Source organism: Elephas maximus, chromosome 23 (assembly GCF_024166365.1).
Source record: "Elephas maximus indicus isolate mEleMax1 chromosome 23, mEleMax1 primary haplotype, whole genome shotgun sequence".
Classification (NCBI taxonomy): domain Eukaryota; kingdom Metazoa; phylum Chordata; class Mammalia; order Proboscidea; family Elephantidae; genus Elephas; species Elephas maximus.
In genome coordinates, this window is record NC_064841.1 from 10,442,914 (window position 1) to 10,470,387 (window position 27,474).

A 27,474-nucleotide genomic window follows, 5' to 3' on the forward strand; every position below is an offset into this window, starting at 1 on the left:
TTAGACTGGTCCATCTCCCTAGAAGGTGAAGAAAAAAATTAGTTATCATGTCCTTCCTTTTTTTTTTTCTTCCCTCTTTCGTCCCCTCCCCGTCATCAAGTTTTCCTCCTCATTCCCCCTGCCCCTTATTGAATGTTTTCTCTGCTCTTCTGACTTTATTTTTCAGAGGTTTAATCATCTGTCACTTCCCTGTGTTTATATTAAAGGAGTTGTTATGGATTGAATTGGGTCTCCCCAAAATGTGTTTTAAATTGGCTAGGCCACGATTCCTAGTATGTGTGATAGTCTACCATTTTGTTATCTGATGTGATTCTCCCATGTGTTGTAAATCCTATCTCTATGATGTTAATGAAGTGGGATTAGAGGCAGTTATGTTAATGAGGCAGGACTCAGTCTACAAGATTAGGTTGTAATGTAAGTCAATCTCTTTTGAGATATAAAAGAGAAGCAAGCAGAGAGACATGGGGACCTCATACCATCAAGAAACAAGAGCCAGAAGAGTAGCGTGTCCTTTGGACCCAGGGTTCCTGCACAGAGAATCTCCTAGACGAGGGGAAGATTGATGACAAGGACCTTCCTCCAGAGCCAACAGGGAGAGCGAGAGAGCCTTCCCCTGGAGCTAGCACCCTGAATATGGACTTCTAGCCTCACAGACTATGAGAGAACACATTTCTCTTTGTCAAAGCCATCCACTTGTGATATTTCTGTTATAGCGGCATTAGATAACCAAGACAGGAGCTGAAACTTCATTTTATTTTCTTTATTAGTAAAAATAATTTTGATAAGAAGCATGAAGATATTAAGTGATGCATCTACAATTATAACGAGCACGTAGAGGGGCCAAGGTTTGAACTCAGGAAGGTTGATCTCAGAGATTGAGCTCCTTTCCTCAAAGCTCTGCCGCCTTGCTGACCTGTGTGCTCTCAGTACATAATACACACTACCATTTACTGAGCCTTCTGATTGTTGAGACGGAGGCATATTTATCCCTTTGTCTTAAGCACTCAGTCAGCAACTTCAGGAGCCAGGTATTCATAACCCCATTTTACAGACAAGGAAATAGCTGAGGGCAACTGACTTGCCCAAGACCGCATAGCTGGCATTCAAACCGAGTCTCATAGCTTGAATTTTAAAGCACGTTCCCATCTATTACCCCCTTTAAAGACTATGCCAGGGTCAAGAAAGCACTCAATAAATGCTTGGTTCCTGAACGAATGGATGCCAATTCGCACACTCTCAGGGAGTGAGGCAAGAGGCAGCTGGGGTAACTGAGACTCTGAGAAGATAGGCAGCTTGCTCAGGTCATTCAGCTGGTTACATCGTCGTGGAACTAGGCTGAGAGCCTGAGTCTTTCCACAGCGTCCTACCAGGGAAGGAATCCTGCCAGCTGTATGAGAGGCAAGAAAGGAACCCTCAGCAGACCGATTTTTTAAAATGCAGCTCCCACACGCACTGAAGTAGTTAGGAGTAAAGTTTCATGATGCCTGGAAACTACCTTCTAGTAGCTCAGAGAGAGGGGTGGTGAGCAAAATATTAACATTATGTGGATTTAGGTTACAATTTACAGATGTTCATTGTACTGTTATTCCAAAAAGTAAAAAGTTGGGGAAGAAAACCAGGAAAGAAGAAAAGAGTGGCAGGAGGGGGAGAGGAGGAGAGAGAGAAAAGAAGGAAGGCAGGAAGGGAGGCAGGAAGGGAGGGAGGGGGGGAGGGAGGGAGGGAGGGAGGGAGGGAGGGAGGGAGGGAGGGAGGGAGGAAGGAAGGAAGGAAGGAAGGAAGGAAGGAAGGAAGGAAGGAAGGAAGGAAGGAAGGAAGGAAGGAAGGAAGGAAGGAAGGAAGGAAGGAAGGAAGGAAGGAAGGAAGGAAGGAAGGATAATTCTGCAGGTATATGTTTACCCTCTGGGATTCTCTAGGGCCCCTCGCTGACAACAACGGAATTCATCTCCTGTCTTTTGACTATCAAGTGATTCAGTAGCTAAGATCCCGAAAACGTGGTGTTGAAATAAATGGAAGTCTTTGAAAAGAGTCAAAGTCCTGTCCCCCACAGGTATGTTTTTAACTGGACAGATAATCCTCAGATCCAGGAAACTACTGTCGTCTATTCAAAGAGCAGTCACGTTTTCAATCAACCCTGCCAACATAATTCACCACCTAGCTGAAAGGTATAACTCTCCCTCCTATGAAACAAAAAAAAGAAATATCAGCGTTTGAAAGAACGTAGCTTATTTTGCAAACACGAATTCATTTTGAGTGAATGACAAGATTTAAATGCTCAATATTCATAACTGCTGGTATAAAAACAGGGGCCCTGGTAGTACAATGGTTAACAGCTCGGCGGCTAACCGAAAGGTCAGCAGTTGGAATCTATCAGTGGCTCCTTGGAAACTCTATGGGGCAGTTCTCCTCTGTCCTGTAGGGTTGCTATGAGTCGGAATTGACTCGACAGCAGTGGGTTTGGTTTTTGGTTTACTGTAAAAATAATTTTGGTAGATGAGCTTTCTTTCCCCCAATTGTGTTTACATACTAAAAAAAAAAAAAAGAATACAATGCAATATAAAATTGAAAACTTATAGAATGAAAACTCGATAGTCAGTGAAATTTATTTGTGAGAAATGCATTTTACAGTTGATCCTTTTGGGGCTTTTTATTGATATGTTTTATATTTTAATAGTAATATATGATTATTAATTTTTAAATAATGTAGGTTAGAAGAAAGAAAAAATATAAAAGTCCTTTTTTATCCAGAAATAACTACCATTCAACATTTTGGGTTGATTTCCTTTAGATCTTTTTTTTCCTATTGTGTGTTTTTTTTTCTTATTCATGTAATTGTAAACGACTAAACAGCAACTAACCAGCACCACAACATACCACGTATACAATTTTTTATCCCACTCTTTTCAAATAATACTATCTCATAAGCCTTCTCAATACTATTACAGGCTTAAAAAAAAAAAAATCCCTTTAAGGTGGAGGAGGTAAAAATAAGAAACTCTTTTTATACACATACACACATTTAATCTTTGAACTATACAAACACAAGGCTTTTTAGAAATTTCAATAAAATGGTTTGCATCATTTAAAATTTTGGCACAATGTATTAAGTGGGTAGACCTTCATTTACATCTATTTACACAACTTCTCAGTTAGGGTGCTCTCAAGTTTGGTTTTTTTAAATACATCAATCTGCGTGTTTTAAGAACTTGGTGTGTGTGCGTGAATCATTGCCTGACCTGATTTGGTCATTAGTGGAAATAATCAGACTGTCTTATTGCCCACGGGTTTATTTTAATTTTTTTAAATATTGTTGTTGATATTTTACAGTCTTATTTGGAAAGTACATCCTGAGTGATTTCTTTTTTATTTTTTTCTCACAGGAGAACCAATTCTCGCTTCTACATCTCAGAAATTTCATCAAAATGTTGGTTTTGCCTTGATATGTTCTGTTCACTTCAGGAAATTCTCCAGGGAAAAGGAAATATCCTCAAGTATGTTCCTTATGTTACTTGGTAACTTTAACCCATTGTCTAGACCGATTTAGGAATCTTTCAGGCCAGACCTTGCTGTTTTATTGCTAACAATACGCCCACATGGCAAGTGATCACCCTCTGCGGTCCTTCACACAAGCATCATTGTAAACTTCTGTATGTACGTCTGTGGAGTCCTTTGTTTTCCAGGACCGTAGCCACCTGGGTGTGAGGCTGATAATTTTGGTCAGCTTCAGCATGGGTGTGATAACATGGCACAAAGAACAGAATTTGCAGGTTTCAGCAACGTAATATTGCTGTTTCCGTGTTGATGGAGTGGGCTGGTTTGGATTTCCAGCCCGTGTCTGGTGGCTACAGGTAGCCACACTCTCAGGTCCCTCGGTGCTGACGGCCTGACCTGGCCGCCTACATGCTGAGAAGGAACAACAAGGATCTCAACTTACCCCACAGCAGCCGCAACACTGGCAGTCTCCACAGAGCGTCCCCAGGAGGCCGTTGACCACCTGGATGGCACAGAGGATCACCTGGATTCCCCCCACGACCAGCAGGATGCAGAAGAGGGTCAGATTCCAGGCAACCACGCTGACGGGCTCTAGGCACTTGCTCCATAAAGACACATCACTGAGGTAATCTCTGCCGGTGACACGGGGGCAAAAGGGGACATTTGTCAAAAATAAGCAATATTCTAAAGAGTCACCACGACAATTTTTCTTGTGCAATACTTTCCATCCAAAACATAAGGTCCACGAGAAAATAACCAGTAAGCAGTTGCCCTTGAGTCAGTCCTGACTCCTGGAGGTGCCGTGTGTATCAGAGCAGAACCGTGCTCCCCCATAGGTTCTTTTTTCAATGGGTGATTTTTCAGAAATAGATCACCAGACCTTTCTTCTTGAGGCCTCTGGGTGGACTCGAACCTCCAACCTTTTGGTTAGGAGCTGAGCATGTTAACCATTTGTGCCACCCAGGGACTCCCCATGAGACAAAAAAAAAAAAAGGTAAGACCTAGCATGTTTATTAGTACATTCTACGTGTCCGACCCTGTTTTAAACACTTGACACGCAGTAGCTCGTTTATTCCTCATGGAAACCTCATGGCTCTTTTCTTACATTTCACAAAGAAGGAAATTGAGGCACAGAGAGGTTAAGTGACTTGCCCCAGGACACACAGTTGGTAAGTGGCGGAACAATTTTAGTGAGCAGAATGAGAGCTGGGTAGGTTTACAACCTATGGTGTGGCCAGCATCAGAATCCCACAAATGTTCGCTGCCTGTATCCTAGCTGTTGTCACGAAGGGCCGTTTCAACTCTAGACAGATTACTTGTCAAGCCTAGCAGCCACCTGAAGTCTGTCAAGTACAATCATGTCATGTAGTTAAGACTTCATGTTAGCCAAAGAGTGAATTTGACTCAACTGTACTTTTGTTCACATGTAGGGATTCCACCTGCAAACATATTTTATTAATTCTCTTTAAAAGGAAGATACCTGCTGCCTTCATACCTATTTTACACCAACTTTGTATTAAGCAAACCATCTGTCTACTGTGATATAAAGGGCATTGTGCCTTGGAGGAGAAATGTGAGTTATGTTGTCTTTGAGACAAAAACGAGAGCCAAGTGGGTGAAATCCTGTGGATTAACAAAATTCCTTCTCACATTCTTAGGCCTACAAATTCGTCTCTCTCTCTTCCATTACACTTCCACCCTTTCAGGGCCTCAATGGGAAACACTCACCTGGCTACTGAATTAGCACTCGCCTTATCATTCTCAGAAACCCTGGTGGCATAGTGGTTAAGAGCTATATCTGCTAACCAAAAGGTCGGCAGTTCAAATCCACCAGTCGTTCCTTGGAAACCCTATGGGGCAGTTCTCTTCTGTCCTATAGGGTCGCTATGAGTCGGAATCAACTCTGTGGCAACGGGTTCGGTTTTGCAGAACGGGCAAATACAGAGGGCGACTATATTTTACTTAACCTGAACCGTGTGATCTTATGGAACAAAACAAACCCGTTGCATCGAGTCAATTCCGACTCATAGTGACCCTATAGGACAGGGTAGAACTGCCCCACAGAATTCTCAAGGAGCGCCCGGTGGATTCGAACTGTTGGGCTTTTGGTTAGCAGCGGTAGCACTTAACCATTACACCACCGGCATTCCTGATCTAATGGAAAGAGCCTGGTTTTTTTTTTAATTCAGGTGAATCCAAGCGCTCCTCTCACCAGCTGTGGGTTCTTTGCACAGACTACTGAACTTTTCTTAATATAAGTGTCCTCATCTATAAAATGGACTAAGTGAGCACCACCTCACTAACGTTGTAAGAACTCACCGAGATAACACACCTTACGTTTATTTCACAAAACCTGTTGCTGCCAAATCGACCACGACGCCTAGTGACCCCCACGCACGTCAGAGAACTATGTTCCATAGGGTTTTCCAGGACTAATTTTTCAGGAGCAGGTAGCCAGGCCTTTCTTCCGAGGTGCCTCTGGGTGCACCTGAAACCTCCAGCTTTTCGGTTAACAGTCGAGCATGTGAACTGTTGCATCACCTAGACTCCATTATTGCATAAAACTATTCAATGCTTTTTTTTTTTTTTTTTTAACATTAAGCACCCCATCTTTCTATTCTGCATTTTTCCACGGAGTCCTTTCGATCTTTACAATGTATAAATTTGGTGATTATAAGAGGCTACAAAGATACAGTATTTTCTAGGCACACTTTATAAAGAAAGGGTCTTCAGACGACGTAATTGTCAATCCTGAGTTCCTTCCCTCGTCTGGAGAATTTGCCTAGTGGTGGACAACACCACCACCTGGTGGTGAGAGTGAGGAAACGCTCACAGGGAACTCAGCAAGGCTTGAGCGCAGGTGCCTCTCAGGGTCACTCCTGTTCCTGCCCCATCCTTGCAAAGCACCACAGAGAGCCATTGCCAGGCCCTTCTCTCCCCCGAAACTCTCAGGGGAAGGCATCAATCCTAAGTGTCTCAGAGATCCCGGCAGAGGAGGGCTGCCTTGTACATGCAGTTAATTGCTGTGTGGGACATGCCAATCCTGAGGGGAGAGGGAGCCCTGAGTTTTCACGGACCTGCTAGCTAATCGTATTACCACGTTTTCTGAGGCAAGGAGAGCTGTGGCCGTTTAAACCCATTTAACTGGCTTTTGAAAGCCTCCAATTACTGCAAAAGGCATTTCTGCCTGAGCTGCAGTAATGAGATCAACCAAAAAAAACCCTAAAAACAAAAACTGTTGCTGTAGAGTTAGTTATGACTCACGGCAACCCTGTCACATCAACACTGGAATAGAAAACCATAGATTTCACAAGACCGACTTCTCACCAGCCACAGAGGTAGCTGAAGAGAGGCACAAGGGAAGCCCAAGTGCTTTGCCTGACCCACTTTGCCTGGGTAATTCAGGCGCTGCCTCCTCTGGGAAGACCTCCTGGATGCTCCTCCTGTCCTCAGGCTGGATTTGCCCACTTCAGCATCATGTGTTTGCCTCTCGTGCAGAGCACTTACGACCCTGTGCTGTCATCGTCTGTCCACCTGACTGTCTTCAGAACTGTGAACTCACAAGGGCAGAGACCATGTCCCATCCATTGTTGCCTCAGTGCCAGCGTGGGGGTGTTCAACAAATAGCAGCAGCTGAGGAGGCCTGGTGGCACAATGGGTAAGTGTTCAGCTGCTAACTGAAAGGTCAGCAGTTCAAACCCACCAGCAACTCTGTGGAAGAAAGCCCCAGTTATCTGCTTCCATAGAAATTACAGCCTAAGAAGCCCTATGGGGCAGTTCTACTACTCCACGTGGGGTCACGATGAGTTGGAGTTGATGTAACAGCAACCAACCAACAACAGCATCATTTACTGGGTCCTGGAATGTGCTGGGCACTGGGCTAGGTGCTTTACAAGAACCATCTTTCCTAATCCTATAAGGAGGTGCTACTTTACTTGAACAATGCCTGGTGTAGGACAGCCTGCAGTAAATATTCATGGAACAACACATTTACAGATTAAGAAGTCAAATTAAAAACCAAATCCATTGCCGTTGAGTCGATTCCTACCCATAGTGACCCTTTAGGACAGAGTAGACCTGCTCCCTAGGGTTTCCAAGGAGTGGCTGGTGGATTCGAACTGCTGACATTTTGGTTAGCAGCCAAGCACTTAACCGCTGCACCACCAGAGCCCCAGATTAAAAGGGAGAGGCTAATAAATGGCAGAGCCTGGATTCGATCTCAGGTCTGTCTGACTCCAAAGTCATTGCTCTTAACCTTTACACAAACGGCCTCTATTTGAATAGTTATATTCTCTTAGTATTTTTGACATATGATTTGTTTCTGAAATTTTATTTTGGCAATACATGTAAAATAGTACGTTGATCATTTTATACCTATACCACGATAAAGACATTATTCTCTTTGAACTTTCTTGTGACTGGTTGAAAGACTGAAATTAAAGCACAAAATCATTACAAAAAACAACATTCTAGAAAGTTCTCATTCATAGTAATGAATTCTATTCATAATAAAGACTAATAAGGCTAATGTTTCTTAAGTAGTATGTGATGGGAATGGCACTAAGTGCTTTACATATACCATGTTATTTAGCTCTTGCCTGCGTTTATGAGGTACTTGGTGCTGTTACCTCCATTTCACAGATGAAGAGCCTGAGGGAGGAATGCATCGTCCAATATCACACCTCCGTATATCGGCCCAAGCACAAAGCTGGGTCCCCACATTTGTGGTGTTTCCTGCTTTGAGAAAGCTGGGAGCACCCGCGTAATCCAATCTCACCCTATCGGTACGGCTTCCAGCTCTGGGGAATATGTTCAGCGCAGCTCATGGGGCTCATTTGCCTCTAAGTCATTTCGGAAATGCAAATGCAGGTTTCCTCAACTGAAAATTTGGGAGGAACATTTTGCGTTCAGTTCTGTGTCTTGATGTCCAAACCACTGACCTGAGAACGTTCTTCTCAACACTGAACTCTTGCCCCCGGAACAGAGAAGGCTGCAGCCTGACCTGTGGTGCTTGGCTGTCACTCCCACCCTGCTGAATTTATCCCTGACGCGTCCTCTAGCTTTCCGCTCTACAGCTGTCCTGACAGCCTGAGCAAGCTGCTTCCCTCTCAGTAGCTCAGGGTCAAGGTAGAAGTCAAAAGAGAGAACTGGCTGATTGTCTCAGAAAGGAAGACTTTAGAAGGGGAAGGAGCCTCTATCTACTTCAAAGGAAACCAGGAGGGCATATCTCGAGATGTCGCGGGTTACTTTTTCCTTCAGGGATACTACTTTAGCATGGCTCTTGCCATTTAAAAAAAAAAAAAAAATTAACTGTCATTGCTCTTTCAACATTATCACCCACAAACATTTCTGAGGAAAACAGAGCTAAGTTCTATGGCTTGCTGCCCCAAGCTGGAAATCCCAGAGTCCACTTTGATGACCTCCTCCATTTGTCCTCACACCTGATCCTGATGAGTCCATCTCAGACAGTCACTGAATTTGTCTCCTTTCTGGCCCCAATTCCACTGCCTTGAATCTGCTCATTGTCTCATATGAATTATTACTTCAACCTCCTAGCTTTTCTCTCTCTTCAGTGTCTGAGCCCTTCTGCCCACCCTCCACATTGCTGCCATCATAATCATCCTACAGATGTCATGTCATGTCCTGCTAAGTGAAGTCCTTGCTGTCCCTCGTGTCCCATAGTCTGGCCTGCCTCTCAGCCTCACCCCATTGTGTGGTGTCCCCTTCTGCTCCCTTCCCCCTCACAGGTCACACAGTGTTAGCCTTCTGACATTTTCTGGGCATGGTGGGCCTTTTTGAGGCTCCATCAGGACCTTCTATATACTCTGTCTGATATGTGCTTCCCCTCCCTCCCCGGAAGGCAAGCTCGGTCCACCCTTCTAAGTCAGCCCATCTCACCTTCTTGGGGAAGTCCCCCTTGCCCTCTTTCTCTATTTCATCACTTTCTGCATTGAAAAAGCTGTTCCACGTTGTCACCTGAACCGTGCACTCATTCAACGGGAACCGTGTCTGTTCTTTGTCTCCATATCTGGCCCAGGCCCTAGCACAAAGGAGGGTCCAGCGAGAGTATTTGTTCTAAATTCTGTTACTAATTACTAACTGTGGGACCCTGTGCAAGTTAATCTTTCGAACTTCATTTTTCTCCTCTAGGGATAAGAATTCTTCTCAGACTTGTTAGGAAGATTAAGTGGAAATATGTATAAAAGCACCTAGCACTTAATCATTAAAAAGAAGAAAGAGGAAGAGAAGGAGAAGGTATAAAAGCAAGATGAGGAGGAAGAGGAAAAGAAGCAGCAGCAGCTGCTGCCGTCACCACCGTTAGGTGATGAGGGAAGTGTGACAGATGTCTTGAATCCTCTTGTTTGGGCTTATACAAGTGGCTAGCTCTCTTCACTAAGCAACCATGTATAAGCAACCATGTATGTGTGCTAGGCTTGCAGCTATAACAATGGCTGCAAGGCTCACATTCTGGGGTCTGATGGATAAGAAAAGTCCACATTATAGAAAAAAGAGGAGGGGACACAGGCCCACAGAGGCCCACAAACTTGGCTAGATGGGAATCTAGGCAAAAGGGGGATAGGATGAAATAAATATATATCTTTTTCTAGAAAAAGCACTGTGATTTGGGTCAGAAAACTTGGATTTGTGCCTCAGTCATTAAGAAACTGTAATCCTTTGTGGAAATCCCTTGCCCTTCTGGCTGTCAGCTATCTTACCTTTTTGCGCAGATCAAATGAAACACTGTGGGTGAATGAAAACACCTTGTCAACTGAAAACAGCCACACTAGCAGGAAGTTCAATGATTTTTACAAGAAACACAAGATGAGCTTCTGCAGTCAGAGGGAAGGGTGGGAGCTGGCAGTGGGGGATAAGATCAAGATGGAATGTGGATTCTTGTCTCAGAAGATAGGAAACAGGATGCTGGGAAACAATGGAATGTGATGAAAGTATGCCAGGTGGCTCACAGGACGCAGGGAGGCATACCTCACCCAAATTCACCCACCCAATTGCCCTTCCTGCAGCAACCATGATATGCTTCCCACTGTGCAAAGAGCAGGCTTGTATCTTAGGTGAGATTCCCTTCTAAAGTCAGGACATGAGGAAAATGCAATGTAAATAGTCAAAATCACTCTTGAATATCCTACAAATAACCTGGCAAGTGTCATATATGTGGCTTTGTTTATACAGCCCTGCACAGTAGTTTCTGAGCCCATTATAGTTTGAAGCTACAGTGCAGATGTCTAGGTATTCCAGCCATCCTCCTTTTACGTAATGATCAAAGCTCTACAGAGAATGGAGGGTGGAAGAAGAATTCTGAACTGGTCCTGCTTGCCTTCAGGGTTTACTCTATTCTGTTTTTATATTAAACCTCCATAACCTGGTCCATGTTAATGGATGGTGTCATAGACTGAATTGTGTCCCCCAAAAGTACATGTCATCTTTGCCAAGGCCATGAGTCCCAGTATTGCGTGACTGTCCTCCATTTATGATTTGATGTAATTTTCCTACATGTTCTAAATCCTAATCTCTGCCCGTGGTTAATGGGGCAAGATTAGGTTATGTTAAAGAGGATTAGGGTGGGATGCAGCACCCTTGCTAAGGTCACAGCCCTGATCGGATGTAAGGGGAGTTTCCCTGGGGTGTGGCCCACATCATCTTTTATCTCACAAGAGATAAAAGGAGACAGAAACCAACAGAGAGATGAGGACCTCATACCACCAAGAAGAGTCAGGTGCGGAGCGTGTCCTTTGGCCTGTGGTCCCTATGCTGAGAAGCTCCTAGACCAGGGGAAGATTGATGAAAAAGACCTTCCTCCACAGCCAACAGAAAGAAAGCCTTCCCCTGGAGCTGGTGTCCTTAATTCAGACTTCTAGCCTCCTAGACCATGACAGAATAAATTTGTGTTTGTTAAAGCCATTCACTTGTGGTAGTTCTATTATAGCAGCACTTTTTTTTTTTTTTTATATAACTAGACAGATGGGTTAGTTGTGAAGATTAAATAAAATAACACATGTGAGTGCATCAAGCCCAGAGCGATGCTCAATAAATGGCTGTGATGTGAAAGGAAACTTTCTCTGCCAGAATAACAAACACAGAGTTCTTGGAACACCGGTTTCCTATATTTCTCGCAAGTTTGGCACTTCCTGTCATGGCCCACAGGCCAACTGGGACTCTCCCGACCTTGGGCATTGTCCCAGTGCATCCCAAGCAGGGTGCGAGCGTATAAGGGGAGGATGTTAGGCTCTAATGTCAGAATACATGAGACCATAGGACTGCTTTGGAGTGTGTTACTTGGTGTTCCTTGTGTTTCCTTTCTCCCTCTCTTGTTTTGGACATAGATTTATTCTAATTGATTGTAAATTCTTCAAGGGTGATATCACTCACAAAGAAGAATAAGTAGAAAAAAATGTTTAATGCTGCTTTGATGCTGTTGTTGGAAACAACAGGGAAAATTTTCTTGAAAGAAGATATAAACTGTAGCTCTATAGACATGTCTCAAGGTGGAATAGAGTGAGCTACCAGGGGAAGAACCTCAAGAGACAGCTCAGCCTTCTGTGATCTGAACCCTATGCTGAAGCAAGCCACGCCTGGGTCAGTGTAGCCCCAGTGGTCCTCTGCAAGATAAGGGGGCTTTCCACAGTTAAATAAGCACATTTGGAGATCCCTGCATTTATTATAAGGATACTAGAGACCCTGAGGAGACCTGGTGGTGCAGTGCTTAAGAGCTCGGCTGCTAACCAAAAGGTCGGCTGTTTGAATTCACCAGCTGCTCTTTGGAAACCCTATGGGGCAGTTCTAGTCTGTCCTAGAGGGTCACTTTGTTGACTCAGCAGGAACGGGTTTGGTTGTTTTCTTTCTTTTTTTTGTGTGTGTGCTCCTATTTAACTACGGGAATAGGTAGGCATGATTTTTTATGTGGAATATCTGTGAACACACCAAGACTTTGTGTACAAAAAGAACTGGTGCTCTCCGCCTCCTCAGCCTGAGTCTGCCCTTAAGTTCTTTAGACTCTCACTGTAAACTAATAAACAGGGTTAAAGTTAATAAATTGGTGTTCCATAGATTTTTTAGGTATGGATCTACTCTCCATGCCCTGGAGGAACCAATAACCATATTTCAGGACTCCCTAAACAAGCAAAAAACCCAAACCCACTGCAGTCGAGTCAGTTCCAACTCATAGTGACCCTATAGGACAGAGTAGAACTGCCCCATAGGATTTCCAATGTGCAGCTTGGTGGATTCAAACTGCCGACCTTTTGGTTAGCAGCTGAACTCTTAACCACTACACCACCAGGGTTTCCTGACTCCCTAGGATGTGTCAATCACCATGCTAGGCAGAGGGGCTGCAACACAGAACCAGAAAGTAAGGATCTGAGCCCTCCTGGAGGTTAGAGTCTAGTGTGGCATTGTCCAAGAGAAATGTCTGCAACGACAGAGGAGTACCTGGATGCTGCAAACAGTTAAGCACTCGACTACTAGCCAAAAGGTTGGTGGTTTGAACACACCCAGAGGTGCCTCAGAAGACAGGCCTGGCGATCTGCTTCTGAAAGGTCACGGCCTTGAAAACCCTATGAAGCAGTTCTACTCTGCACACACGGGCTCACCATGAGTCAGAGCTGACTCCCACAATAGCAACGATGGAAATGTTCTCTATCTGTGCTAGTCAATACAGTAACTACTATTCACATGTGACGTTTGAGTACTCAAAATGTTGCCAGTGCAATGGAGGAACTGAATTTTTAGTTTTATTTCATTTTAATTAAGTTCAAAGAGCTACACATAGCTACTGGCTACTGTATTGGACATCACAGGACTAGTGGACAGAAAAATGTATAACGTGAAAGGCCTAAGACTCAAAGTCAGAAGACATGAGTTTGAAGCCTGCCGCTGCCCCCAACCAGCTGCGTGACAGGTTGGGTTTTTTGGTTTGGCAGAGAGTAACTACCTCTTGGTGTTGCTGTGGAGATGAAACTGTAAATTTGTTAGGAAAAGAAGTTTTTTATAAACTACAAAACCAAACCAAATCTGCTGCCACCAAGTCGATTCCGACTCACAGCGACCGTATAGGACAGAGCAGAACTGCCCCATAGGGTTTCCAAGCAGCACTGGTGGATTCGAACTGCTGACATTTTGGTTAGCAGCCGAGCTCTTAACCACTACACCACCAGGGCTCCATAAACTACAAAGTACCATAAAAATATTAAGTGCTATTATAATGAGTCCTACTAGCAGTAACTCTCGTGAAGAACCACAATTCTCTCAATGCCATTTTCTGTAAATTTGCACCTTAAAAGATCGTTTAATTATCGGCAGTCCGAGGCGTTAGTGAAAGCCTTGGAGCCCAGTTAATGAGTAACTGTTCTCGTTTTCTATTACAAGATTTGTAACAGAAGTTGCCACTGTTTGCTAATGTTGTTAGTTGCCTTGTGTTGCTACTGGAGACCTGGTGGCATAGTGGTTAAGAGCTTGGCTGCTAACCAAAAGGTCAGCAGTTTGAGTCCACCAGCCACACCTTGGAAGCCTTATGGGACAGTTCTACTCTGTCCTATAGGATCACTATGAGCCGGAATCAACTCAACTGCAGTGGGTTGTGTTGCTACTAATTAATGTCTGGGGATGTGAGTGGTGACATCTGCCAAAAGAGCAATTAGAAGTGAGATCTAGTGAAACTCCACTCCACACCAACTCCAGCTCTGCCTCAAAGAAGCAACATGCTTGAGACTTGTACAATGGAGATGACATGACATTGTGCACTACGTGTTTTCTAGGGCCTTTTGCCTGCCTGCGCCCCCTTGTGGTGATACATGGGCATTGTAGAGTGTAGTCTTACCCGTTGTGGAAAGGGTAGCCCCAGGTACCATTGTCCATGAAACATTTAGGACCCTTAGTAATCGACACGGCTGAGATGACAAATGAGTATCCTGCACCCAAGACTCCAATTGCAGCAAATATTGTGGAGGTGAACATCTGAAAGAGAACAAGAGAGAGGGCCAGGTTCTTAAGATGGTTCAGGGCTCATGTTTAGCAAACCTAACAACCCTGTTAGTGAACATGGTGATTACTGGGAAGCTATGAAATAGAACCAGTCTTCAGAGCAGACAGGGCCTATGGGGTCTCCTAGAATGAATTTTCGTGTCTCATGCCCCTCTCTTCACTTCCATCCCTGTATCTTTTTCACCTACTCGTTGGTGACTGAAGTTCTGTGGCTGTGGTTTGATATCTGAGCCATGTTTTTTGACCTTGTGAAGGATAAAATCTCCTTCACAGGGATAATATGTAAGGTCAACCCATTATAGAACAAAGAATCTTAGAAGTGGCAATTATCTTAGAGTTTCCCGGTCCTATCATCCCACTGAGGCTAACTCATTGAGGGGCCTTATGTGGTGGGTAGAGCATACTAACGAGAAAGAGTAGAAGACTAGAACTTCTCCTCATTGGCCCTAGTACATTCCTTGAAGCCACAAAGACTAAGTCCACCTCTCTTCCACGTGTACATAGAGTCACTATGAATCGGAACCGACTCGATGGAACCTAACAACTTCCATGTGGCAGCAGTCTTTAAAATATCTGAAGAGGGCCATGACATGTCTCTACCCCCTTCTACATTCTGGAAGTTTTCTATTCTTCAGGTTAGGCAATCCCCAGAATCTCAGTTCTCCGAATTTTTTTTTTTTTTAAATAACAGAGATTAATCAATGAACAATAGATTGGACTAACATCTTTCTTTTTTTATTTTTATTATAAAATAAAATAGGATTATAGAATATGAAAGACAGAAGGAAAAAAAAAAGCCAAACCCACTGCTGTTGAGTCAATTCTGACTCATAGTGACCCAACAGGACAGAGTAGAACTGCTCCACAGAGTTTCCAAGGAGGCACTTCAAACTAGCCAGCCCCTTCTCTCTCTCTCTCTGTCTCATCCCTAGACCCCATGGGCTAGGTCAATGGGTGCCAATGGAACATGTCCAAACTCAGCCCACCTCTTCTTTTCTGCACTTCTTCCACTTCTGTTCATCTTGTGGCCCCAGGTAATTACCTCAAGCAAGCATACTAGGCTGTCTACCTGCTGGCTCCTTTTAACTCCCAGCCCTTGGAAGGGGGTTCTTCTGATGGGCACTGACTTTTCCTGCTTTGATGCACCCAAGGGCAAACCACTTGCTCAAAATTCAAAAAGCAAAACAGTCATTTTTTTTTTTCCTGCAGGTGCTTTCCTCAAATGCAAATTTCCTCATCTCCCATCAGTTCTGGGAAGGTTTGCACGTCTTTCCAAATGCATATTTCCTGGGTGGGGTTCGGGTTTTCCATCTAAGTTCCCAATACTCTATACACAGAGCTACTAGCTTGAAACAAAAAGTCAGTGTTTCTTCAGGCAAATCCTAGTTCCCCTTTTAGCATATCCAATCAAGTATTGGATGAAGGTGAAGTTACCCACTCTCTGTAATCTATGATGCCCAGTATTCATTTCCATCATACATTCAGGTCTGTTTACCACACTAGGTAGGAGAAACATTCAATATCCAGCGTACATTCAAATAAACACATAACCCTTTTTGAAACATTCCAATTTCATCTTATCTTCTCCACCCCTTGACTATCTTCCCATTCAAGTGCATATGGCATTGGGCGTTTGGCTGGGTGGAACCAATAAACCCTGGGCCCTTCTCAATCATCTTGTTTAATCAACCTAGCTTTTGCCCCAGGCCACTCCAGATGTGGCTTTTCTCCCCTCAGCTGCAGGAGAACATCTCTTACTTGCCTTTCAGCCATTACAGGTAACAACAACCAAAGTAACCATCTAAGAATCAAAAGTTTCACTTCCCATGCCCTTTCATTCTTCTCTTACAAAGTCCCATGCTTCCATGACTCAGCCATCGCAACAAATCCTGCTTCTGACACCAGCTGTAAAAAGGTTATGGCGAGGGCATCTGACCTCTTCTACCTTCATAAGGGGGCAGGAAAATCAAGATCAACAGCTCAAGGCTGATTCCTGTAAGGCAGAGTTCAGGCATGACTCCTTCCTCCAACTTTTTACCAGCTCTGACACCAACTATCCCTCCCATGGCACTCTCCACTTCTCTGCTGGGTTTAATAACTCATTGCAAAGGCCACACAGAACTCATAGACAATACGCACAATTATAGGGTTTGTTAGGGAAGTAACAGGTTACAATTCAGCTTCAGGAACAGCCAGGATACAGTTTTTTGATCTGGACAGACTTTTCTCAGCCATGCCTGCAGGTACACCTCTCCCCGGCCCCTCAGCCTCTTGGCCCCTTGGCCTGGCCTCTGCCCTGCTCAGGCAAGTGTTACCCAGCTCTTTTAGCTCTACCGGCAAATGCCTGGAGGCACCCCACTCCACCAGTAAGCCCTGGCCTGAAGGCACTCAGCTCTTTCTGTCCATGGGTCAGCAAGCCTAGCTCCAACAAGTGTTCGGAGGCACTCCACTCCACCAACAAGCATCCTGCCTGAAGGCACTCAGTTTTCTGGCGTCATGGACCGGGAAGCGCACTACACTGTCTTCTGCTGTTCTCCTGGTTCTTCTACCTCTGCTGCTGCCATTTCTCTGATGCTGATTCTCGTTGTCTCTCAACATCTCTGGTGTTACAGTTCTTCCTCTGTCTCCTGGACCTAGGAAGTTCTTAGCACAGGGATCCTGAGTCCAAAAGATGCTCTCCGCTCCTGGCTCTTCTTTCTTGGTGGTGGTGGGATCCTCTCTTCCCGACTCATGATGGCTCCTTTTAAGCCTAGCAGGATGGCAAAACTGACTATTCCCCTTGATAGGATTTGATGCACCTTATTTGCATGGTCCCACCCATACAAGAGTGCTGCGCACCTTAATTGCATTATTAGCATGCTATCCGATCTCCTCAGGGAGCCACAAGCCCCTCATTTGCATAGTACCACACACTTATTAGGTGGGAGTTACAAAGACTATGGCTAGAAGGGCCATATTAAGTAATTCACTGCACTGGATCCTACAGCCCTCCCAGGCGAACCCCCTCTGACATATAGAAAGCCTAGGCCCTCATAGCAACCCTATGCACAACAGAACGAAACACTGCCTGGTCCCGCACCATCCTCACAATCATTCCTATGTGTGAGCCCATTGTTGCAGCCACTGTGTCAATCCACCTTGTTGAGGGTCTTCCTTTTTTCCACTGACCCTCTGCTTTGCCAAGCATTATGTCCTTCTCCAGGGACTGATCCCGCCTGACAACATGTCCAAAGTATGTAAGACACAGTTTTACCATCCTTGCTTTTAAGGAGCATTCTGGTTGTACTTCTTCCAAGACAGATTTGTTCGTTCTTTTGGCAGTCCACGGTATATTCGATATTCTTCACCAACACCACAATTCAAAGGCGTCAATACTTCTTCAGTCTTCCTTATTCGTTGTCCAGCTTTCACATGCATATCATGCGGTTGAAAATACCATGGCTTCGGTCAGGCACACTTTAGTCTTCAAGATGACATCTTTGCTTTTCAACAATTTAAACAAGCCCTTTGCAGCAGATTTGCCCAATGCAATGCATCTTTTGATTTCTTGATTGCTGCTTCCATGGCTGTTGATTGTGAATCCAAGTAAAATGAAATCCTTGACAACTTCAATCTTTTCTCCGTTTATCATGATGTTGCTCATCGGTCCCGTTGTGATGATTTTTGTTTTCTTTATGTTAAGGTGCAATCCATACTGAAGGCTGTGGTCTTTGATCTTCATTAGTAAGTGCCTCAAGTCCTTTTCACTTGGAGCAAGCAAGGTTGTGTCATCTGCATAACACAGGTTGTGAATGAGTCTTCCTCCAATCCTGATGCCCCATTTTTCTTCATATAGTCCAGCTTCTCGGATTATTTGCTCAGCATACAGATTGAATAGGTATGGTGAAAGGATACAACCTTGACACACACCTTTCTTGACTTTAAAACAATCAGTATCCCCTTGTTCTGTCCGAACAACTGCCCCTTGATCTATGTAAAGGTTCCTCATGAGCACAATTAAGTGTTCTGGAATTCCCATTCTTTGCAATGTTACCATAATTTGTTGTGATCCACACAGTCAAATGCCTTTGCATAGTCAATAAAACACAGGTAAACATCCTTCTGGTATTCTCTGCTTTCAGCCAGGATCCATCTGACATCAGCAATGATATCCCTGGTTCCACGTCCTCTTCTGAAACCAGCCTGAATTTCTGGCAGTTCCCTGTTGACATGCTGCTGCAGCCATTTTTGAATGATTTTCAGGAAAATTTTGCTTGTGTGTGATATCAATGATATTGTTCCATAATTTCCACATTCGGTTGGATCACCTTTCTTGGGAATAGGCATAAATATGTATTTCTTCCAGTCAGTTGGCCAGGAAGCTGTCTTCCATATTTCTTGGCACAGACTAGTGAGCACCTCCAGCGCTGCATCCTTTTGATACTCCATCAATTCCTGGAGCCACATTATAGAGTAGACACCGGGAAATTGATGCTATATAAACAGGCAAAAGGCCTAGAATATCTCTGGAAGGAGACATAAAAATTGGTAACAGTGGTGCACTGGGAGGAGCCCTGGTGGCGTGAGAGTTAAGCGCTCAGATGCTAACTGGAAGATAGGTGGTTCAAACCCACCAGCCACTCCACCTGAGAAATACGTGGCAGTCTGCTTCCTCAAAGGTTACAGCCTTGGAAACCCTATGGGGAAGTTCTACTCTGTCCTATAGGGTCACTATGAGTCGGAACCTACTTAGTGGCAGTGGGTTTCCTTCGGTTAGGGTGCTCTGGGAAGGGGGCGTGTCAGGAATGGGAGGCTTCCTTTCTTCCTTTTTGTACAGTGCGTGTGATTTACCTGCTCTGATTGAATAAACAGTAAAAGGGCCACCACTGTGTAGTCAAGGGCAGGAGTTACAGGTAGACAGATCTAGGTCTGAGTCCTGGCTCCTCCCTTATGACTTTGAGAGGTTAATCTTTCTAAGTCTCCACTTCTTCTTTTGTCAAATACCAAAACCCCAAACCAAACCCACTGCCGTAGAGTCTATTCCGACTCACTGCAACCCTATAGGACAGAGTAGAACAGCCCCACAGAATTTCCAAGGAGTGCCTGCTGGATTTGAACTGCCAACCTTTTGGCTAGCAGAGAGCTGTTAACCACTACGCCACCAGGGTTTCCTTTGTAAAATAAGATTCCATAATAAAGTACCTGTCTCACAGAGATCAAAATATGCAAGAAAACCTAGTCAAAAACCCATTGCAGTTGAGTTGATTCTGACTCATAGCAACCCTAAAGGACAGAGTAGAACTGCCCCACAGGGTTTCCAAGAAGTGCCTGGTGGATTCTAACAGCTGACATTGTGGTTAGCAGCCCGTAGCCCTTAACAACAACGCCACCAGGGTTTCCTAACCTAGTTAATAGTAAGTAGTAAATAAAGGTACCCACTCTAGAAAATCAGATAATCTCCAGGTGGGTGGTCAGCTAGATAATGCCCAGTACTTCACTGATAGGAAACCCAGTAATCTCTTTGGCCTGTTTCCACGTTTTGGATAATTTCTCACGATATAACAAGCACTTGATGAATGTTATAATTATATTCTATTACATTTTATTATTTTTAGTATCATTTCATCATGTACTCTTATTTTCCACAAATACAGAGAGCATTATTCTGGGGAGAAAAATAAAAGTAAACAAGTAACTCTCTGCTTGCTTAGCACACCACTTCCATTCACATTTCTAAGAAATATATGCTTACATATATGGAAGATAAAAATGCCCTATAGTCAGAACTCTCTAATTCACCATTTATCAGCTTTGACCTCTGGAACCCTGGTGGTGCAGTGGTTAAGAGCTTGGCTGCTAACCAAAAGGTCAGCAGTTCCAATCCACCAGACACTCCTTGGAAAACCTATGGGGCAGTTCTACTCTGTCCTGCAGGGTCACTATGAGTCGGAATTGATTGGAACTCCTGCGGGTTTGGTTTGGTTTTAGTTTTCTCCATTGGCTCTGGAATCAGACACCGTGTGATCGGATCCCAGCTCTGCCATCTTGCCCTGGTGTGTCCTTGGTCAGTATATATTTATGTTGGTCCAACCAGATGAAGGAGGCGCTAGGGGTTGGGAAGGAAGGAGAAGTGGGTGGTTTGGGGACGTGGTACTTAGGGACTTGGGCAGCTATAATGTACTGGGGAAACAGGTCTAGTGGGCAGAAAAGTTCCTCCTTTGTAGTGTTTATGGAGATTTCCTGAAGCCTTTTTCCCTTAAAACATTAATCCTGTATTTTCTGCCTTGGATGTGGGGGTCATGGCAGGCATGGGCCTTAATTTCCACATTTATAAAATGAGGGTCTTGAGGCCTAACCCAGAGGGTAATTATGAGATTGAGATAAAGTATGGAAATCCCCTGAAATCCCTCCTGTGTGTTCATTTACTTCATTCATCCAATAAGCACTTATTGAGGACCTATGCACCTCAATACTCCAGGCACTTTGCTGGCAGTTTTCCCTCCTACCCTGCATGCTAATCCTTGCAGCATCTTCCCTCATCCTTTCAACGTCCTTATGAAAGATAGCAACTACCATGACCTATTTACAGCAGAGGGTTTTGAGGCACAGAAAAGGTTTAGTGAAAAAATAGGGTTCCATTAATTTCCTCCTTTAAGACAAGCTATTCTTTCCAAAGAAACACCTTTTTTAAATTCCCCTCCAACTGGCTGTCATTAAAGGAATGCTGAGGTAGCTGGCCAGAAGGTCAGTGCTTTTGGCCTTTAGAGCCTCTGTGAGAGCCTGTACCCAGAAGTGCTCACCAGGAGGAGTCCCTAGGGGGCGCTGGTGATCCAGGCACAAGAAGAAGTGCGGGCCACTCTGTGACCTTCCTTCAAAACTGGCCTGTCAGCCATCTGGGCCTGCCTTTGGGTGGGGTGGGCCTCTATCTACCTGCTATGCTTTAAGGATGCTGAAATGCCTGACTGCACCCAAATATCTACTGTATCAGCCTACCTTCAGTCCCATTATTAAAGGCACTCCTCGGTGTTAAGGTCAAAGGCTCTTATTAAAGTACATATTTGGCATGAATGAGTTGATAAAATTAATTAGTTGTCCCATTGGGCCACCAAGAATTTCCAGTATAGGAGGAAGAGAGAGTAACCTGGGTCATGGTTTTTGAAGCCCACCTTGAAAGTCACGCTTTTCTCATAGCTCTTGCCCATGGGCTCACTCCTCCGGGCCCTCAGTCAGCACGATTTATTTCAAAGAGCGTGGACCCATGAGGCTGGGCTTCAGGTCTTGCTCTATCTCAGAAGAGAGCCTGCTTCCATTTCCTCAGTGTTACCATACAACTGTGGGTTAGGTGAGCTCAAGGTTTTTTCCAGCTCTTTGTCTTGTTTTATCTCCACAGCCCCCACGTCCTGCTTCGAGTATCGATTATTCTAATATAATGTATCTTTTCAAGTACAGAAAGCAAACCCATTGCCACTGAGTCATTACCGACTCATAATGACCCTATAGGACAGAGTAGAACTGCCCCATAGAGTTTCCAAGGAATGGCTGGTGGATTCCAATTACTAACTTTTTGGTTAGCAGCTGTAGCTCTTAACCACTGAGCCACCAGGTTTCTCTATTAAGTATACTATCAGGAATATGTCCTGATTTTACTACCCAAAGAAAGGGAAGAGAATGGTAAAGTTGGTTTCTGGAGAATATTCCAGAATGACATTGCAAAGGAGAAAGGAGAGAGAGGGGTCATGACACAAACGATAGAGAACAAGGCTGTGCAGATGGCAGCAAGATTTAGTTCAGCAGCCTCCTGGGGGAGCATTCCTAGCTACTCAGTCTCACAAATCCCCCGAGGCTAAAAGCACTGACTTCCTGGCCAGCTACTTCTGCATTCCTTGAATGACCGCCAGTTTGAGGGGGATTTAAGAAAGTTATTTCTTTTGAAAGAATAAACCCAAACCAAACCCTTTGCCGTTGAGTCAATTCTGACTTATAACAAACCTAACGGACAGAGTAGAACTGCCCCATAGGGTTTCCAAGGCTGTAATTTTTACGGAAGCAGACTGCCGCATCTTTCTCCTGATGGGTGACTGGTGGGTTCCCACCTCCAACCTTTGGGTTAGCTGCCAAGTGCTAAACCAGAAAGAACAGATTATTTTGAAGGAAGAAGTTAAAGTATGGAATCCTGCCTCACAGGCCTTCCTACCAAACATAGTTTTTTCAACAACGCTCCACAGAAAGCCAAATGTTCTTAAACACCTCATAGGAAGGCTGTGAGGATTTGGAAAAATAATTGAAATGTTCGGCATTACAGTTCCGTTCCAATCAAATTAGGTTACAGCTTTTATCTTTTTGTCTAATAAAATGTTTGTAAATACCCTACTTAAACAATGTTTGGTGATCCACGGCCTTAGGACATTAAGGAAGCATGGTCCTAAATAAAGAGGGGCAGCAGCTCCAGGCCCTCCGCCATGCCCTGGGCAGGCGTTGTTGCCAACATGCAGGCCCAGGGGTGCCAGTTTAATTTTTTTTTAAAAAGAAGATATCTAGATGCTTTTTGTGAAATCTCCCAATTTTTACAACTCGACAGCTGACTTAAAAAAATAAAATCCTTGTGCCGCCCATCCAGTGTACGGCCCCTGGTCCAGGGGTGCCTTGGTTTACAGTCTTGCCCAGCTGGTCCTTTGATGGAGATGCCCTTCTGGACAGTCAGCCACTGGCAGATCTCACGGGGGTAGGGGCATGGGGTGGGAGAGATTGAGAAAACCCAGGTAGGTAAGTCAATTGGACAGATCAAATACTTCAGAGTCCAACGACTCAAGTGTGCTTGTAGAAACATGGTGCAGTGGCTAAGAGCTATGTCTGCTAACCAAAAGTTCAGCTAGCTGCTCCTTGGAAATCTTATGGGACAGCTCTGCTCAGTCCTATAGAGTCACTATGAGTTGGAATCGACCCGATGGCAACGGGTTTGGTTTGGTTTCTTGGGTTTCACTTTGATCTAATTAAAAGAAAAAAAAAGACAAGCTTTTGTAGTACTTTGAATGTTACTTCACTTTTCACTGTGGTTATCTAGCAACCTAAGAATAACAAACAGACTCCTTGTTTTATACTGGCCAGCCTTCTGCCTTCTATTCAGAACCAGGGAATGAAACGTTAGATTTCTAAGCTATGACTCTTCCTTCTTTTCATTCAGTTTTCTTAATTGCTGATTTTTAAAAACTCTCATCTCCAACTTATCCCCCTAAAGTTTGCAAGGAATAACGGAATTAGAGTTCTAGGAAAACGAGTTACGTATTTCATCCTTTCCTTTGTAATTGATTATATAAAAATATTGAGTATTATGTATAATATATAATTATATCATGGTTGAATTTTTACATCTCTTAGTAAATGATGATTTTAAATGTTATCATAACAATGATCAATGCTTATTTGGGACCCACGAGGGGGTTAAGAAGATTTCATAGAAAACTGACATTATATGCACAGTGCACCAGCCTTGGCCCTTCCTTCATAGGTGCTCAGGGAGTATTTTTTTGATTGAATGAATGAGGAAATAATGATTGAAAAGAAATGCTAGAAATGGTTCTGACTTGAAGGGATAGCGACACCTTCCCCTTCAGGAAGTTAGGGTGAGCAGGTGCAGGTGATTACTGGGGGGTCATGAGTCCCTTAGATGGACAACTGAGCCCCAGGAGATTGAAGCAAGCACCATTTCGCCCATCAGCCAGCTTAGAAATTCCAGTTCTGCCTTCTTCATTTTTGCCACATCAATGTACCTGAGCTGTTGCTTAATATTTTCCTTTAAATCAACTCTATTTTATTAAAATACGTTTACATTGCTACTATGAATGACAAACTAGAATCACTGGCCAACACAAACAATGTTATTGAATTTTAGTTAAATAACATTGGTTGCGTTCCTGGAGCCTGAGACTTGTTCTTTTGTTAAAAAGGGAGATTACGAAGGGTTAGAATTATTAAAATAAGTCTTCTTTTAATAAAATAAAATTTGTTTTAGCAAAATAAGTTTATTTCTTCATAGAAAAGGACTGAAGACTTGAAAAGGTAATCACTTCCTATGCTATTGAAAGATAAACCAAAGATATTGCCTGCTATGTACTACCAGAGTTTGTCTCATACTTGGAGAATTCCGGTCTAGTCCACCTTCCTTATTTTACAGATATGCAAAGGAGGGCAGAGAGCAGTTCAGGAACTTGCCCAGTTGCAGAAACATGACCCAACCTCACATCTCCTGTGTTCAAATCCAGCACTCTGTCCACTACAACCCTGGATTGTTGATACCTCGTTTCTCTAGCTCAGCTGCTAAAAGATGGATGGCCGCATGAAACAAGGAAGAATCAGAAGTCTTGCAGCAAAAAAGGAATAACCAGAATGGAAATACTGAGAATGTTCACATTGTGAAGAATGTCACCCATATCATTGAACAACTTGTGCAGAAATTGTTGAATGGGAACCTAAACTTCGCCAAAAATACAATAAAATATTAATTAAAAAAAAAAAGGAGTCTTGAGGCAGAATTTGGATAAAAGTTGGGGGGTGGGCCTCACAGACGATGAAGCTGGCTGTGGCACGGATAAGGAGTTTAGGGGAAGGGCGGTGTCCTGGGCTGAATTATGTCTCCTTCGCAAAATGTGTATATCAACTTGGTTAGGCCACGATTCCCAGTATTGTGTGGTTGTCATCCATTTTGTGACTGTAATTTTATGTTAAAAGGATTAGGGTGGGATTGTAACACCACCATTACTCAGGTCACCTCCCCTGGGGTGTGCTCTGCACCACCTTTTATCTCTTAAGAGATAAAAGGAAAGAGAAACAAACAGAGAGTTGGGGATCTCATACCACCAAGAAAGCAGCACCAGGAGCAGAGCGCATCCTCTGGACACAGGGTCCCTGTGCCTGAGAAGCTCCTCGACCAGGGGAAGATTGAGGACAAGGACTTTCCTCCAGAACTGACAGAGACAGCGAGCCTTTCCCTGGAGCAGATGCCCTGAATTTGGACTTGCAACTTACTAGACTGTGAGAAAATAAATTTCTCCCTATTAAACTCACCACTTGTGTTTCCATTATGGCAGTACTAGATGACTAAGACAGGAGGTTACCCTCTTTCATCCTCTCCCAACCCCTCACTTTACAGATGAGGCAACACAAGGCCAGAGAAGGCAAATGACTTGCCCAAGATCTCACGGTCTCTGAGTGGCAAAAGGAGAGCTACATCCCCCTTCTTTTCCCCTCCAAACCTGCATTCTTTATATGGCACCACTCCTGTTGTCCAGCTGTAGCACCTCTGCCTGTTATTGTAGAACTTGGAACAGTACCCGTACCCTAAAGTATGAGGGCTATGGTATTTGAAATTAAAACTGTTACTTTGCCCCAGCAGGATGAATTCCATCTTTATCCCTGTACCACTTGCTCCTAGAGCTAGCAACTTGCCTAGAGCTAGCAACTCATCCCCAGCCCCATGCTGCCAAGCACAAGGAGACAGCACACCCCAGCATCATTCTGGTGGCTGTCCCCCAGAGTAACTCACAGCAAATCGTTTCCCGCAGCTCTCATTGCCACAGCACCCACAGCAGTCGTTGTTCTTCAGGCCCAAGAACACCAGTGCAGGGAAGATCATCTGCCAGCAAGAAAACATCTCAGAATGGGTTTGGGATATGAAGGGCACTGTGCCTGCCTGGCTGTGTGAGGAGCCACGTCCATGATGGGGGACTTGGGGCAAGACCTCGCAGAAAATGGCTGGTGGGGTAGAGTGTTATTGAGTACTTAGGTTCCATTTGGCCTGAGTAACTCCAGCTTCCACAAGGCAGAATTTCAGGATCTAACACTGTGAGTTTCCATTTAGATGGTGAATTAGGAAAGGATAAGAAATTTGTTTTTAATTGCCCAGTTGTCCTGAAGAATGAGCCTTTCTTTCTCTCTCAACTGGACATTCCCAGCCTTTACTGGAAGCAAGGGGTAAAGGCATTATTATTAACGCACAAATAGAAGAGAACTCCACTGGCACCTGCTTCTCTTTGGGGTTTTAAGTCAGTCAATTTGCTAGAAAGAGTAGTTTGGGGTTTTTTGTTTTTTCTGACACTACCTTTTTAGAATAAAGACGTTACATGGCCTTCATTTTGGTTGATGGGACGTAACTGACTCATGAGAAATGACAGCCCAAGAATGGCGATTCCTTCTTAAGTCAGTTTGGTCGATGAGTCCTGCTCAGACCCGAACAGAGAGGGGTAAAAGTTGAGGCATTGACTTGTCATCATGCATCTCTAGGGCTTTGATTAGCAAGTACGCACCCTCCTGTTCTTCCACAAGTACCTGATTCTAAAGAGGAGGAGGAATATTCTCCATCAGAGATTTTAAGGCTCCCTTACATGGGGTCACTATGGGACAGAATCAACTGGACAGTGTAAAGTTTTTTTTTTTTTTTGGTTTACTCACCAAGACCCCGCTACCCAGTATTCCTCCAAAATACCAGACCTCCTGGGAAAGGTTTTCGGTGTTGTCTATCACTTTCCCTCCAGGGAAAAACAGCAGAATGTTCGCCAGGAAGCCAAACAGGACCAGGGGAATGAGGGAGCCCCCCAGGCACTTGGCACAACTCCCAGTACACATGCTGGCCAAACAATATAAATCCAGGGAAAAGACCCCTCACTGCCTCCTTCACGGAACCTTCACAGCTTTCCTTCAGAGTCCTGGTAATTGTCTCCAATGCAAACTCCTATTCGGAGGCTGAGAACCAACTCAGCCTATGGCTGTATCCTCGGGGCTGCTGTGGCTTCTCCTCTCAGGCCCTCACTGGGCATTTATTTATACATTCTCCTTTCCCTGGCGTCCTATTTTTTTGCACCCCCATAAATGAGGTTATGTTCCGAGTGCGTAATCGTTTTGCCATGGAGACCAATAACCTCAGTTAATAATCCACCAGCTACAGACAAGACACTCACGTTGTTGCAATCAAGACGGGCCTGGAACACGCAGCTTTCAGAACCTCTCCACTCTTCCTCT

The 27,474-nt window shown here is 44.2% G+C and overlaps 1 protein-coding gene across 1 annotated transcript; it reads right to left on the reverse strand.

Annotated features, from left to right (window-relative positions):
• Positions 1–27,081, reverse strand: TM4SF4 (transmembrane 4 L six family member 4). The gene is made up of 5 exons (XM_049867505.1): positions 26,908–27,081; positions 26,003–26,092; positions 14,321–14,457; positions 3,932–4,121; positions 1–18 (listed from the first exon to the last, which is right to left on the reverse strand). The coding sequence occupies exons 1-5, from the start codon at positions 27,079–27,081 to the stop codon at positions 1–3; spliced, it is 609 nt and encodes a 202-aa protein (XP_049723462.1).
• Between the last annotated feature and the right edge of the window lie 393 nt (positions 27,082–27,474).